The sequence below is a fragment of the Melanostigma gelatinosum genome (genome assembly GCF_949748355.1).
Source record: "Melanostigma gelatinosum genome assembly, chromosome: 20".
Classification (NCBI taxonomy): domain Eukaryota; kingdom Metazoa; phylum Chordata; class Actinopteri; order Perciformes; family Zoarcidae; genus Melanostigma; species Melanostigma gelatinosum.
In genome coordinates this window covers 18,038,715-18,055,724 of record NC_136653.1, presented here as the reverse complement: position 1 = coordinate 18,055,724, position 17,010 = coordinate 18,038,715, and the positions used below count along the sequence as shown (strand labels likewise).

Sequence of the window (17,010 nt, the reverse complement as noted above, 5' to 3'; positions counted from 1 at the left end):
TGACTACAAGACAAGGGGACAGGAAGTGTAAAAATGCTGCGTCATTTCAGTCTTTTTGGACTCATTCCTGCAGAACTTTATTCTGAAGTATCATGTACCTGCATCCAGCACCTAGTTACTGTGTGTTAAATGTTTTTACAGTCTCATAAATGAATCTATGTCGAGTCATGTATGGCACAGATTGAGTCCTTTCAGATAAAAACAGGGTTGAAAGTGTAGGTATTAGAATACAGCGCGACATAACGCTCTCCGTCAGGGATTTATCACACTCAAGTGCATTGAGTGTTGTATTTAGAATCTAAAGAAAGGTAATAAGTGTGTGTTTGAGGAACAAATATCACTGATTCAGGAGTGGTAACCATTGGATGGCAGTCAATAGTCTCTGTCTTCCTTTATGTACTTTGTAAATGGGCTTTAAGTCTCCTGCAGCCGAGCTTTTATGCATCAATAAGCACACCAGCCGGTGCACACTGCAGGTTCTACCAGCTGCCACCTTCCTCTATCGAACCGTGACTCGTGTGCTTTTTCTTTCACAGGAGATCTCTCCTGAAGATGTTTCCACAACCAGGGAAAAAGATCGTCTTCGACAACTTCCCAGATCCCACCGACGCCTGGGACATCATCGAGACAATCGGGAAAGGGACCTACGGAAAAGTCTACAAGGTGCTCAACAAACTTGATGGAAGCAAAGCGGCCGTCAAGATACTGGACCCCATCCATGTAAGTTGACTTTTCTCTCATCTCACGTGTTGATATTTTGGGTAATGTCCTCCCTCCACGCCGTGCACGTGTTGTAGTCAGTGCTCGTGGTGTGTTTACGCCTTTGGTGGAGCCACAGGGCCGACAAGTTACTGTGTTGTGGCCCTTTGCCTGTCACATTTATAGCATCTGTATATTTAAAGATGCAGACACCAGCACAGATTAGATCTGGGTCACAATCATTTCTCTTGCAGTTTGTTAACTTTATGCTTCGTTTTCAGTTCCTCAGTCAGTATATTTCCCCTCGTACCTTAAATTTAAAGCGGAGATTATTTTATACAGTGATGAGATTTACCACTTACGGGACGTTACGTGGCAAGAGGCACGGAAATCAAGTAAGGTCACTATTATCAGATAAAAGATCAGCAATGGAGGCTTCCATACTTATTATTACCACACTGCTCATCATTGATCTCATGCTACGGTGTCATTGTAACTCCTCCGGTTATTTTTGAAGGTACAGTGAACTTCATGGCATATTTAGCAGCTCTAACGAGCAGCCATTCTCCATTAGATTCAGCCTTCATGCTTATACACGTCTCATTATTGTGAGTTTGTTACTTTCTCATTGAGAAATGATTATCCACAGACCACTAGCCTGTGAGCACCATCATTACCATTGTTTCAATCACCTGGAAAGCCATATATCTTTTACACTAAATCATTTATTTTTCACTTTTCCCTCCCGCTTTGCTTTTTCTTGTGAAACACGAGAGTGTTTTATGTTGTCAGGGAAACAATTTGAGGGAAAGTTGCTTTGGTTTCTTGTTAGCATCCCATAATTGCCGTTATTATGATGTCCTGGATTTTCCCTTTTCACCCACATTAAACCAGAGTCAGTGATGGAGACTTCATTAAGTCCCAAAGAGCAGCAACAGAGTGCTGAAGTCCTGATTAATGTCCCCGACTGGATTGAGACGACAAGATCTATTCTTCTGTTACAACTGTTAAATGTGAAGCTGGATCCAAGAGACGGTTAGCTTAGCTTAGCATTAAGACTGTAACCAGGGGAAAAAGGGCAATAAAATGCTTTAATTCTTACACTTTATGTACCCATTTTAAGCCAGGCTAGCAGTTTTCTCATCAATTTCTCACAACTAACTAACTTAACTAAACTAAACTAAAACAGTTTCTTTAACCAACAAAGCTGGTTTTCTTTTGATATCTTCTGGCATAAAGCGTCACAGAATGGAAACACGGTACGTAAGCGTGCGACGAAATGTGCCTCAACTGATCTTCGTCCTTGTTTTTCCAGGATATCGACGAGGAGATCGAAGCGGAGTACAGCATCCTCAAAGCTCTTTCCGACCACACCAATGTCGTAAAATTCTACGGGATGTACTACAAGAAGGACGTGAAATGTGGAGACCAGTTGTGGCTGGTACTGGAGGTAGGAACACGTGTTGCGTTTGCATAGAGAAGCCACTGTATGTTTTTGCCACAACCCGTATATTTCACAGAGACCTTAAATAGCATTCACCTGCTTGGTGACTGAATACAAAATGACCCGGTTTTCAACAATGATCCTGTACAGTTGACTTTGTGACTGCTTTAAGGCTACATGCAGGTATGAAGCTGTGAGGGGCTGCCCCCTGAAAGTTGATGAGTCGGCTAATCCGAGCCGTTGTTTTTTTCTTTTTAAGAAAGATTCTAACGCCATGATTGTGCTTCCGTAAACAATGTCATCATAAACACATTGGTTATAAAAGTATGAATGCTTGTGACACGGCATAAATCGTTGCTACCGATGGATTTCCGGATTGCCGGATTGTCTCAAATAGCCGATTCTTCGCATTGAACGGTCAAACAACAGCAGAAATTCAGATCCGGTTGCAGCCCATTTGAAAGTTCAAGGGGACCTTGCTGCTGCTTTCTTTACATCTGGAAACAGAAAAAAAGCCTCCAGCGCTGCATCCTTCATGTTTCATTGCCTGCTGTACCTTTTTTTCAAATGTCAACTCCCAAACAAACGTGTAATGGGGGTCAACCTCAGAGGAGGAGGAGTGTTTGCGGGGCCCAACGCGGTGGGGGGTGTGGGGGTTGCTCTGCCTTTTGACTTTCTGACGTGTACTTTGTGTTCCTGCTTTGACGGAGAGCAGCACAAACCTGCAGAGGTCCTGTAAACATGGTCAACAAGCATGAGGAGGGTTGATGAGAAACAAAATGTGATACTTTGACTTTGTTACAACCATCCAAAGCGGCTACATGCATAAAAGCTTTAGCGTGGAGCCGTGAGCGTCTACGATTCCAGTACACGCTGTAATAAAATAGCATTTATTTAAAAACTATTCTGACTGCACCTTAACAGGAAATCTCTACCAACTGTGTTCCACTTTGTTCTGTTCCTTCTTCCTTCATCAGGTACGGTGCCGCTAGAACAGAGTGTCCATATTCCTGTAATCCAAGCTCACCCAGTGGATAGTTTACAGCTCTCCAGCTTGTGTTTCTTTCCCTTTTCATCGTATCCTTCCTCCTGACCTTCGCAGACGACCCCGCTCTTACTTTCCTCACATATCCAGTACAATCTAAGATGCAAAATCATTACTACAGGAAAACAAAGACCTTTATACACATGGCTGTTATTTTGCACTGAAGTGATAGTTAGTTATAGTTTTGTTCTGTCGGGACTCATTTCTTTCGAGTAAAAATACAAATCTGGTGTTGGGAGAGTTCGCTCAGCTTTGCTACTTTGTTTACTTCCTGTTTCCTCTGTGGTCTGCTCCATTTTCTAAATTTCCCTTGCAAAGAGCTGCAGCCAGCAGTCCAAATCTGGTGGCTAATCCTGAGGCTGAAAATCACCGCACGACAGTTTAGCAAGTGCCTGTGTGTGTGTGTGTGTGTGCGCTCTGAAGTAGATGCACATGGGGTTTCAGCAGTGAAGAGCCAGGAAAGCAGGCAGTGAGACGGTCATTCACCATGGTTACTGTCCTCTCCTTTCTGAACTGTAATTTTCCGTCCTTTAGCTCTGCTGAGAGGAGCCTTTCTCTGCACCGACAGCCGGCCGCTCATTATGAACAGAATACACACAAATTGCATCCTTTACTTTGTTAGCCTCTTCATTGGGGTCTGCAAGCTTTTGGCTTTGCCTCTGTAGTGCGGGTCCTTTATGAGAGCGGATGCGGGCAGAGGCGAGCAAGCTTTCATGTACCACGGCCTGTTTCTGCTCCCAGAGACTTCAAAGATGGAGCCACGATGGAGCGACTTTTATTCTCTAATTGGAAATAAAAACCTGATTTGGATGTGCATGTCATTTGGGAGCTGCAGCGTTTCACCCAAGGACCCCGCAAAATGAAGGCCACTGATTAGTGCAACCTCTAAAAGCTCATCTTAAAGATGCAAAAAATAAAATAATGCTAAATTGAAATTGCATGTTGAGTTCTGACTTAAAATGGTTGTTTGTAGAGTTTAGCTGCTAGTTATTTTTATCCTGCTTCGTTGTTGTGTGAACATTTGAATGACTTGCAGAACATATATTTAAACTTTTTCAATATGGTATCACACCTGAAGCATCATCACAATGTTTAACACATCTTTTCCTAAATGTTTAAAAGACAGAAACACCTCGTTTGGAGCTGATGTGCATCAGAGTTATAGAGACAGACTGTGCTGTTAACAGAGGGCTACACACAGGAAAACTGTCTGCAAATGGGCTCGGCCACTGGGAAATAGAAGAAGTAACTGGGCATGAAGGGCTTTTATTAGGACCAGAGCTGCATTGGCATCTTTAAGAGTGTCAGCTTGTCTGCAGAGATGGAAGCTCTTGTTAAACTGTCTCTGTAGCACTACATTAAACACGCCTTTATGGCAGCGTGGCTGAAAAGAATCGTTGCTGAATAACAAGCCATACGACAGCACACTCAAGAGTGTGTCTAACGGCACTTACAGAGGACTGTAACGGCAAATGGAAGCGTTGTGATTTGGGAACTGGTCAAGACTGAGGAAAGGATGAATGGAAGCTTCTGTGGTGGAAGCTTAACCTTTCACAGGACTGGGAGATGACTCCATCTATTGTGGTAAAAGTCTTCCACAATAAGAATGAGAAAGACCGGTCGCCACCTCGTCAGGGCGGTGCGACGCAGGTCTTTGTCTCCGGAGCTGACCCGTTATCTGGGCCTCGTCCAGACCGGGTTTTTGGCCACATGATGCAGTATTTGGTTCTATTTCGGTAACGTTTACCAAATTTCGGCTGCTTGATGTATATGAATGAAGGTACACTCACAGAACACACGCATGATTATTGAACGCTGCAGATGCAACTGCGTATGTCCAATAATCCGGCAGCAGATAAGACACAATTCATATTTATATTTGCAAGGAAACGTACATCAAAGACGGTTGACTAAAAAGTCAGCAGCTGTGTGTTTTAACGGCCGCTGTGGTTCCCCCCCGCTGAGTCAGGGGGCAGCCCTGTTTGTTTCATCTTTACATTTGTTTCATCCACTTCTTTTTACACGTCTTTGATCGTCTACTTTCATTTACATGACTAAACAAGCACCCGACCTCGTTTGTAATGGAGAATATCCCACTCAGTAGGCAATGTATTCAGTTGTTTTTTTCTTTGAAAATTGTGGAAACTCGGGAGACGTTGAAGATGAAGATGGAAGACATGGATCTGAACAGACCTTTTTTTATCGAGAGAAATTACAGAAAACAACCCTCACAGTAACTTTAAGTGTTTAAATATCTGCAGCTGAGGAAATCCGGTTCAATCTGTACAAGATTTAAATCAAACCAGCTCCGAAGTTTCATATATCAGTTTCACTCTGCAGAGGTTTGAGTCTTCACCACATCCCAAATAATTAATGTTCACGTTGAGCACCACTTTCTAGACGTGGCCTCCGTGGCTAAGGTGAGAGCGCTAACGTTTAGCTCTGCTAAACCCAGGGCACGGGGCCTCTCATTAATACGGATCTGTCTGGCTGCCCGGTGTAATTTAATGATGACAGGTGATATGGCAGCGGTGATGTGGACTGACGTTGTCTGCGAGCCCGGGTGGTGTTCTCTGCTTAGCTGCGGTTCGTCTGCACGTCAGGTAGCAGAGAGAGGCAGGATTACGCTCCCCATGTGGCAGCTGAGATACCCGCCATCCATCCCGCAACAGTCCTCTGGGCTCCTGATGGACAGGTGGACTGATGGGCAGGTAGAAAACGCACACTCGGCACGATGTTGAAAACCTATGCCATTGCTTGGTCAAGGTCAGAGACTTGCTTCTCTTTCAGCATCTAATGCACGAGGGGGGGGGGGGGGGGGGGTCTATCGGTCTACCCTGGACCCAAGTGCTCACATGGCTCCTGGGTTTGGGTTTCTGATGAAAGTTCCTGCAAAATGTTCTTCTTTGAAAGTCAAATCAGACTTACAGAATGACCATACAGAGATGCAAAGCTACTACAGAGATGACAATAATCACCACAAAGGGGCATAAAATGACCACAAAGATCCACAAAGTAGTTTCCAATGAGAGGATTTGCTGATTTTAACTGTTTCTTATCACTCTAAATTAAATGTGTCATATTTTTTTATGTTTAGCCAATTTGAGGATGTCATATTGGACTTTGACAAATTGTGAGATGTCTCGCTATTTTCTGACAGTTTATAGACGAAACAGTTATAAATCAATCAATTGAGACAGTAATATGTATTCACATCTCTAAGATCAAATGTTTTGATCTTTAAAAAGGCTTCACTGTAAGTGGAAGAAGCAATGGTGCAGCTTCCTGCGGTGAGCGCAGCCGCAGTACGTAGCAAAGAAACACTTCTACGAAATATGTGCACGAGCTCTGTGGGTGGAAGAACAATGGAATGACGAAATGAGTCCCTATCTGGAGATTTGGGCACACAGCCACGAATATAATAATTACAATTATAATAATAATAGTAATGCTTCTATTATGAAGCTGCTTTTGTACCAGTCAGCATGTTTTTTTCTCAGGATTGCAGAGGAAGATCAGATTCATTGTTTTTTTGCCATAATGCAACGTTGTTGTCGAAATGTACAGCTCTGTTTCCATTTAAGTGAAATACATATTGCACTCTGAGCCCCATCGTTTCTGACACGTGATGTTTAGTGCGATTGCTGCAGGGGGCCGATTCCTATCCTAAACAACCACACGCTGCATGTCTGCTGCCTCATTAAGCTTTCAGTGTACAAGTGCGGGAAGATTAGTGTAATTATACAAGAGCGAGTGTTTACGACATAAAAAGATACGAAGGGAATTTCCTGTCTGACACAAAACCCTTTTTCTCGTGCGGTTAGGACTAAAGATGTGAGTTGAAATGCGATTTAAAGAAAAAGGAAAAAGAGGCGTTTGTATGTTTAATATCTAGATTATATCTTTTTAACACGCAGAGGTCTGTGTTTACAGTGTTCGTATGCAGAATCTATGCTTTCTCTTGGGGAGCAGCCCTCCAGCACTGTGATTGACGTCTTACAGCTTGTTTTTCCTTTCTTGCGTACCTCTGGCCTCTACCTCCGGCATCTCAAAGAAAGACCCAAATTAAGGGTTATTATTGTTGCCAAGGGAACCTACGGGGTAATTTTCTACAATTTTCCCAGAGGGATTGCCGTTGATGGTGGAGTTTGTATCCAGACGCAGCACACCATGAGGAGAATACAAACACACGAAGTAAAACGTGGGTTTTCTTTTCCATCAGGACAAAAGTGTTCATGCCGATTTTAATCTTGTTTCCAGTTATGAAATGCTCGATATACATGTTTCCATTGTCTGAAAGCACAAGAGGATGTACTCTGTTGAAGATGATTTGTGCATGTTTTAATATTTACCCTGCTTAGTCAGCTGCACACACAAAATGTACATTCTCCTCCTGGATGTCTTTTCTCCACCTCCTGCTAAGCTGCCTCGGAAAGATAAGCCGCTGCAGATTGACAGAATTACCTCCAAGCATCTCTTTACTCGCTGTGAAATCTCAGGATCGAAACTTTCTTTCTCTTGTGTGAAATTCTGAATATCTCAGATGCCCCAGATTTGTTTTCAGCACATTGTATAAGCTCATCTATAAGTGCTGACTCATGTCGAGTTTTAGCTCTTTTTGTGGGTTTTGTCTGTTGCAGCTCTGCAACGGTGGCTCTGTGACAGATCTGGCGAAAGGCATGCTGAGGAGGGGAGACCGAATGGATCAAGCCATTATTGGCTACATGTTGCATGAGGCCCTCATGGTGAGTCTGGCCTTTTCAATGTGCACGAGGGGAGACGATGATGTACCCTGGAGCTCTCAATAGAACAACCTCCCACTGAACACATTGCTTCGATGAAAAGAGCTTAAAGTTGGACCATTTTGAAGGCAGGTGCTTGTTAACATCTTTTTTTGTTTCTTCTTCACAGGGCCTCCAGCACCTGCACATCAACAAGACCATCCACCGCGACGTCAAAGGCAACAACATCCTGTTGACGACGCACGGAGGCGTCAAACTCGTGGATTTCGGTACGCAGTCTCTTTTTGTACACATCCTCCTCTAATCAGGGAAAATCCTGTCGTGGCTCAATTGAACAGAAGAGGGTCAAAGCCATTACCTTCAGCCGCTTGCCAAATAAATTGTGACGCTAATTAGTTTCCTTGAGAGGTTGGGATGCGTTTACACAACCCGACAAGGTGGCAGACGGTTATGTTTTTCCATTACGAGCCATCTTTTTACATTCCCCGGGAGACGGCGGCGGACATTGTTGCTCTTCACTCTTTGTTTTTGTTTTTTTTGCCCCGATTTGCTTTTGGGGTTTTTCTTAACCAAATGCAGCCCGGCTGTGTAGTTCTTGGATTGAAGGCTCACGATGGGCAAAGTGATTCTGACTGTTTCCAGGGGATGACTCACCCCTGCTGGGAAAACCAGCTGCCTGTTTTCATTACACATACAATCCCCCACTCAACATGTGTGTAGGTTTGCATTCAGTCTGCTAATTGTGGGCTTCTCTTAAAAGCCTTTTTCTAACCATGAAGAGCAAAGTGCACATCTCTTATATGAGGAGGAGGAGGAGGAGAGGTATTAATGGAATCACTTAATATGTGAATGTGAAGTATAGCTAATACGGAGCAGGGCCGCCCGTCGCCTCCAAAGCAGCTTCTTCCTCCGTACGAGGCCGTCGGAGATTCTCAACACCTGTTTATTTCTCCACTTTTGAAGAATTGAAGCCTTGAGGTCTTTAGGAATTAAAAAGTGAGAGATGCAGTTCTATCTGTGCTTTCCAAAACATTCCATGAATATTTCCTGATGTCTCACCTGGTGATAAGTATGACTGCGTATTAGGGCCTTTGCAGGTAAAAAAAGAAAAGAGAAATTACGGAGGCGAGGGAGGGAATATTTAGAGAGAGAGTCTAAATTTCCGAGATTAAAGGAGTTCATTTTCTGTGGAAAACAGTTTTTTTGGTAAGGAACCACATCGCTTCACGTTCAAACTCAACACACCACAGACACACAGATTCAATTGTACTTTACAATCAGATTTGGCAACGAGGAAGTACTCGTGAATAACCCAGTTCTCAGCCGGACTTTGAAGAGACATATTGCTGTGAATTGGGCCTGTTCAGCAGAAAAACAAAATGTGACCGTACGGCAGAAACTCTGATGTTGTTGCTGATGAACAGTTAGTGGTTGTGGACGGGATGGATCTGCACTACGGCAGTGTGTCCATGGACAGCCTCTTCACTTGAGCTGTCAAAAGAGTCCTTGAGCGAGACACTGAGCTGGTAATGCATTTTAAGTCCCTCTTGATAGGAGTGGCACTTACATATCTGCTGGTCCAAGTCCAGCACCAGTCTTTATTAGGGTCAGATAATCTAGGAAAATTAAGATATTCTCCCAGATATCTAATCAGCAATTCAACACAATTTTTGCTTTTCAGATAAAGTATGTTTTACATACAGTTGCATACATAATTGGGCACAAACATCACACAAATCTGAAAAATTGAAGATAAGATGTAACTAAAAATCTTGTAAAAAGTTGCATAATGAGTACAAACTTTCACTGTCATCACAGTTTTAAGTACATCGTAGACATCCCACATCTGTGACGTCGAGGCATCACGGACATCGAACCACTTCTGCTGTGTTATAGAGATATTGTTTTGCTTCATAGCATCTTATCGAGACGTTTTTTCTCTGGCTAAACGTGTAATTAATCTCTAAGATAGGAAGGGTACAGTATCAACATTAAAGATTGTTGCATTGTCACCAATAAGGACATTCCTGCAGTCATTTTGACCACCGAAGAGTAATTGCTGTAAAGCGATGAGAACATCGACTGCAAACCAAGTTTCTGCTTCCATGTTCTCATATTCATGATCCGCTCTTATCTTGCTGCTGGCTGTTCAAAACAAATGCATGTCGGGATGGAGAGTCAAATAAGAGACAATCTCTTTGTGACAGTAAACAGTGGGTTTTATAATGAAAAATGAACGAAATAGTGAATGAACTGTGGACAGAGCACCAATAAAGATACGGGAGGAGTAACAATAGACGTGACAATATGACGCCAAAAGCAGCATGAGCATCATCACCCTGATTCGTGCTCTACCTTTAACCACAAGGACTTCAGACCCACTCACAGGATACGTTTCCTGATTCATGAAACACAACGTTTTAGTGCATACATTCGTGATCCCCAGAGGATACGACCCACTAATTCTTCCTCCGGCACAATGAGGTCGATATTTTTGTTGTTTAGACGAATCTATTGTGTGGATTTCCATGAACTTTGGCACAAATATTCATGGTGTCCAGAGGATGAACCATAATGATTTTGGTGATGCCCTGACTTTTTATCCAGCACCAGCAGGAAGTTCACATTTGTAGTTTTGAGTGAAATATCTTGAAGACTGTTGGACATTTTGGTAAAGACATTTATGTTCACAACAGGATCAGAACTTGAATTTGTCCAATAATTTGGTTTACGACCAAATAGCTGAAAAACTAATTCCTATCAGCCTGAGCTGCACTTTGTGTTTGGTTCTAATTAGCAACTGTTAGCATGCTATGCCATAAACTAACATGGTGAAAAACATGACATACCTGTTAAACATCAGCTTGTTAGCGTTGCCATTGTGAGCATGTGGACGTTAGCATTTAGCTCAAAGTAAGTTGGAGTTTTGGTAGAAAATTGGAACATCAGGCGTGAAACACTTGCATTTCAACGGAAAGATCAGAATTTCTCAGCTTTCTGTGACACCAAGTAAATGTCAAGTCATCCATCTGAGACAAAGGTTGCAACGAACTGAGCCGATAAGACATGGGACCCCTGTGCTGTTATCTCCCAATTAAGTCTTTTGCAGACTTCATAGTTTTGGAAGTATGCAAAAGACAAACCGTGGAATCTCTCCCGGCGTACAGAGGAAGCGCAAAAATGCCGAACATCTTCTGATACTGCTCGTTTGCGAGCCTCAACATCGCTGACAGTTGACATTTCTATCGGGTATCAGAAAAGGAAAAGTGAAACCGTTGCAGTAGTTCAGAAATAGTGACGAAAACGGTGCTTGCACGACGGCACTGCGTCACGCTGGGATTAGTGGATTTTCATGTGGAGGGGTGCACGCTACACTAAGCAGCTGAGGAGATAAAGCCCCCGCAGTGACTCATCACAGGCAGAGAAACAAAATGGCAAAGAGATCGACCCCCCCCCCCCCCCCCCACCTCCCAAAAATAAAAAAAGCATTGGAAGAAAGAGAGGCGCTGTTCGTTCATGGGTCTCTCATGAATATTGTAATTGACGGCGTTATCTCTGCGATGATTATTAAGTGTGGCCCACCAGGCTGCACTCCGGGCTAATGTAGTGGAAAGAGGGGGGCCGTGAGGGCTTTAATGGGGGTCTCTTTGTGTTCCTGAATCCTCACGTGCTCATATACCTTATGTGTATCGTAGCGGACGGGTGTGGTGGACTTTTGCTCTCACTAATGCGGGTGTAAAAGTGTTTCTGCGTGGTGGGTTTGTGGTTTGTCGACAGCATGTGAGCGTCCCTGTGTTTGTGCAGCCTCATGCATATATATACACATGTATATAACCCCTCCTGCACATGTTTCTAATCCCTTTACATGGTTTTGCCACCATTGCCACCAGGCTCTCTGCAGTCTCATGTATGCTGAATTTATCTCTGACTTACTTGTTACAGCATGACTTTGTCCTGTTTATATATATATAAATAGGACAAAGTATGTACGATAAAGCTAACTTGACTCGATTCATAATATCTTGTTCTTAGAGACGGGGAAACGTCTCCAGCTGCCAAAGCCTGTTTACAGCTGAATTGTATTCAAATGTTGTTCTTGAAGTGCCCGGCGAAATCGCCTGCAGTCACATCAGAAATTTGTAATTCAAAGCGATCTATCATTTGAAGGCTCTCTGTGCTTTGTTTGTCCTCCTTGTCACTTTAGTGACGGCTCTATCAGTGGGACACGAGGGAGCGAAGCGTTCTGGAACATATCAGTTGAGCAGCACCCCGCTGCTTGCTGTTCACTGTTTCCCTCTTCACAGACCATCACTTTTACAAACCTGTCCGACAAACAATCACATGTGGAGGAAGTTCCAGAGAGAGTGCGTGTTGTCTCGGTCCTGAGAGTCCTTTAGTGAGGCTAAAGTGTGCGTTCTCTTCCCTGCAGGTGTTTCAGCCCAGCTGACAAACACCCGTCTGAGGAGGAACACCTCCGTGGGAACTCCCTTCTGGATGGCTCCGGAGGTACAGTGAAAAGCCCCCGCGGCCTCGTCTCTTTCCACTACATTAGCCTGGAGCAGATCCCAGTGGGCCACAGTTAATAATCATCAGAGAGATAACACTGTCAAATACAATGTGCATGAAAAGAAGAATGGAATGGACGGCGTCCATCATTCGCTGCACTAGCAGTTCTTATTCACAGACGTGATTACATCAGGAAATGATCCCCTCACGTCCCCAGGGTCCTTTACTTTTTATGGGAGCTACCGTCCCCCTGTGTTGTGTAAGGGGTAATATGAAGTCTTTCACCTTGAGGTTCTTCATTCATCTGACTTCAGCAACACCTTGTAACAGTAACGACAGACAAAGTGTTGCAGATGGCTTTCATCGATACGTCTTTGAACCCACAACACTCGAGGAAAACCTTGCCATCCCATGACCACTCATCTCAATTTAACTTCACCTCCGCGCGGATCAGCATGAGATTAGATGACCCATGAGCGACCTCTGATAAGACGGGTAAAGTTCTACTCCTCTGGGCTTCAAACGTGTGGATGTTGTCCCCCGATTTGTCGTTCACAGCCAAACCTTAAACATTCACTTGTCAAATCAAAATGAATGTTTTTACATGAGGTTTGCATGCCGTGCAAATTCTGCATCAGAATAAACGTGACGTGTTCGGTCTGGACTCCAACATTTTAATCTCATTTGCGTAAAATGTTTGTCGGGTTGACTCTCGAGACGAGAACGTCTTCAGTCGAAAGGTTTATAGATGTCAGGAGTGGGATTTGTAAACAAGGATCGACGATAGAAAATGATTGTTGTTACAGAAAAAGCGTTTGTTTTTACTCTGGGTACACAGTGTTGCATCTTACCTGCGTTCTCAAGGACATCTGTCGTGTAACTGAGTTGTGGGGTAAGTTGTGTCACATCTGGACAATGTGATACTTTTCGGATGAGCTTTATCTTTATTGACTGATGATTTTAGTGTTACGAGTATATATTTGACTTTTTGGGGATATTTTGGTCATTTAATGTTCAATTTTCTTGCCAAAATTCTCCTGATTTAACATCGATTTTTTTCTTTCATGTTTGGTATGTAGAGGTATGAGGTCGTGTTTTCCATAAAGAAGTGTGTGTGTGTGTGTGTGTGTGTGTGTGTGTGTGTGTGGGTACACTTGTGTGTTTCAGGATGTGTTATGAGCGATCTGATAATAATTTGTCTGTGTACATAAGAACATGCCTATTGGGGATTTGGAATACAAATTATATTGATTTCTGACAATTGACAATAATGGTGAACGTGTGTGTGTGTGTGTGTGTGTGTGTGTACACATACCTCCCCCTCAAAGATGAAATCTATTGTTGATTGGGTACCATGTTGTCCTAAGGACATTGATAATTGACTGTGAGCGTGTGTGCTTATGTGTATGTGTGTGTGTGTGAGCGTGTGTGCTTATGTGTGTGTGTGTGTGTGTGAGCGTGTGTGCTTATGTGAATGTGTGTGTGTGTAGGTGTGTGAGCGTGTGTGTGTGTGTTTATGTGTGTGTGTGTGTGTGTGTGTTTGTGTGTGAACACTAAATTGCCCACAGCAGATGATGATGAGACTGCAGCTTTGTCTGAGCTCTGTTACTCTGTTTATTGGGTTTCTTTGATGTTTTCATATCGATTTTGCTCTCTTACGTGTTTGTTTGGAATGGAGTGCATGCGAGGTCTTACAATACAATCAGGAAGTAGGCCCAAACTGGACAACTTTTGTCCAGCAGGATTTTCTGTCTTTTGTTGTTTTCGGGATAGAGAGAGAGAGATTCTCTGAATGCTGCTGAGTAGCTTCTTAAATTCTGTATTTCTGTTCGAACATGTCGGTGCTTTTCTGACTTCGTCCTCTGCCCGTCTGTCTGCTGTAGGTAATAGCGTGTGAGCAGCAGCTGGACTCCACCTACGATGCTCGTTGTGATGTCTGGTCCCTCGGCATCACCGCCATAGAGCTGGGAGATGGAGACCCCCCCCTCGCCGACCTCCACCCAATGAGAGCCCTTTTCAAAATACCCAGGTGAGCCTCCGTCACACCTACGCAACACTCCATCATCATTGACCCCGATTGAAAGGTCTCTTTAGGCGAATAAGTTAACTTGTGTTTTCCTGAATGACTCGTCTTTATGGCAAAAGATGAATGGCCGAGTGTTTGTATCCTGTTGACGTCCAGTTTTTCTCACTCCGATGCGCATGACTGTGGCGACGCCCTAATTACAGCCGTTTGCTGAGTGTCGTCGCCTCTCTTCCTCTTTCTGTCTGTCCCTCTCACCACCCAGTAAAGCAGAACATGTCAGCGCCCTGATACTGCTGTGTAGCTTTGATCTAAAACAAATAACAACATTTAGTTGTCGATTTATATCTTGCGTTGACAATCTGAATCTGCTAAATTAATTCAAGTTGCCACATAACTGTGGTGGAGTACAAACAGCAATAATTGCCTCCAAAATGTGGTAGAGTAGAAGTTTAAAGTGGCGTAAAAGTACATCTGCTGCTGCTGTTTTGTTAAAAAGCCTGAAAAAAGACAATGCTTTAAAGTTGCGCAACCTTTTTTTCAACAGCAGAGCTACAACAAGTTGACCTTTGCAGATTGTAAGAATGTAGAGACGGGGTATTGCTGCAACACTGCGATGCAGAAGAGCCACCTCCTGCTCCCCAACGCAGTGATTTTCTTCTCGAAACAGACTGTCACTGTAAAGTATTTTCATTTGCTGTTTTTTTTCTTATCCATAAACCACTCTTCACATTCATCCTGTGTGTGGAGGCTGAGCGCACAGCCGCACTTTTCCTAATCTGTGTGTTTTGTGGACTGAAGGTGAAAAGTAATTGTTTATCTTAACGTGAGCGCTGCATAAGCACTTACAGACTCTATCATTCTACCGGCACGGCACTTTGTCCATCACTGCCCTGAAACGGTGTGCTCCTACACACACACACACACACACACACACACACACACACACACACACACACACACACACACACACACACACACACACACACACACACACACACACACACACACACACACACACACACACACACACAGGACAGCTCCTGTGACATGGCGGTCCTGTGTGTTTGCTCTGGGCTTCGTGCTCCACAGGAGACATCACACAGCTTCCTCTGAATCGATGTGACTGCTGCAGCCAGAGCTTCAGGCTGTCTGTTCACACTCCTCCCTTCCTCTCCTCTCTCTGACACAATACAACACAATATACACAGTATATTATATACAGTAGTGGATGCAGCTTGTCATGCTCCCACCACTGAATATACACAGAGTATATCTATTAGGTTGAAAAGAAAACACTGCTCGACATTGAAACCTTTAAAATAGCTGCATTTAACAATATTTAACAAAGTGTTTTGTCGTAAACATTTGGACAAATCACATGTCCTACAGTACTATGTCCACATGTCTCATAACACAGATAGTCTCTGCATTCGTTTGGATTCACCAACGAGACTTCAAGTCAAGAGAGACGGGGACGGATTGGGATGAAATTCTATGCGCAGAAGTCAAATTCCTGCTCAAGGCGCCGGACTCTGGAGAAGGTCAAAGATTAAAAGAGCTCTTCTAATTATGCACACGTGCAAAGGTTTAAGCTTTGATCCTTCATTATGTGCAAAAGAGAAGATTTGAATTTGCCTCACAGACTCGACAGAGATAATTCTTAGAGACACACAGTGGGCAAATACAAAGTTTACTTCAGTAAGAGGTGTATAAAGAAGATGCAAGTATTAAAATACATCCTCGTATTTGTATCCATGGAATGAAAACCTTTATAGTAATCTAAGTGTGCCTCTTTGCCTCCAAACACTTTGTTTTCCTCCATAAGAACAACACAGAATTAGCAGAACTCCAAATGAATGTCTGATGCGTTTGCCGTCTGTATTGGGTGTGTTGTGTGATAAACAGGAGATGCATGTCCTCTCATTAGACCAATTTATTGCTGTCGGAGCCAACGTGAACGAGGCCCGCGGTACATTAGCAGGCAGCATCGTCTTCCCCACCGTTTGCCAAGAACCCTGTTGTAAAAAGGTGCTCGAAGCAGAACGTGGAATTACGGCAATTAGCTCCGTTGTTTGCCGGCTGTGAGGCTTGACCCCTTAACGACGTGTGTCTGTTTGAATGAGAGTTTTACAAGAGGAACCTAAAGCTTTTAACATCTGGCTATATATTTCACAGCAGGTGTTTCTGACTATTGCTTTTTATGTCGTAAAATCAGCTGTGTCAATACCACCCAGCAGCACAGGTGGAGCGCCATTTGTTAGCGCCTCGTGCCACCGCAGGAACGCCTCTGGATGTCCTCGATGATGAATAGTTCAGATTTCACTCCGTCGTTCCACTCGGCGCCTCGGCCTTTTGTTCTCCGGCGTAAATCCCATCTCAGCTTATCTTTCCATTTATCTTTTCCATTTCCCTCCTGTAACAGAAATCCTCCGCCTACTCTCCACCAGCCGGAGCTCTGGTCCGACGACTTTAATGACTTCATCTGCAAGTGAGTGCGGATGCCATTGTGTTTGTTACGCCTCTGTGAATAGTAAATATTTACACTGGC

General features: G+C 43.7%; 1 protein-coding gene across 1 annotated transcript; it reads left to right on the top strand.

Moving 5' to 3' along the window:
• Positions 1–552: 552 nt before the first annotated feature.
• On the top strand, positions 553–14,469 carry LOC306793938 (myosin-IIIa-like; the record flags this gene model as incomplete). The annotated part of the gene is made up of 6 exons (XM_079291766.1): positions 553–720; positions 2,015–2,149; positions 7,829–7,933; positions 8,100–8,199; positions 12,360–12,436; positions 14,320–14,469. The coding sequence occupies 6 exons, from the start codon at positions 553–555 to the stop codon at positions 14,467–14,469; spliced, it is 735 nt and encodes a 244-aa protein (XP_079147892.1).
• Between the last annotated feature and the right edge of the window lie 2,541 nt (positions 14,470–17,010).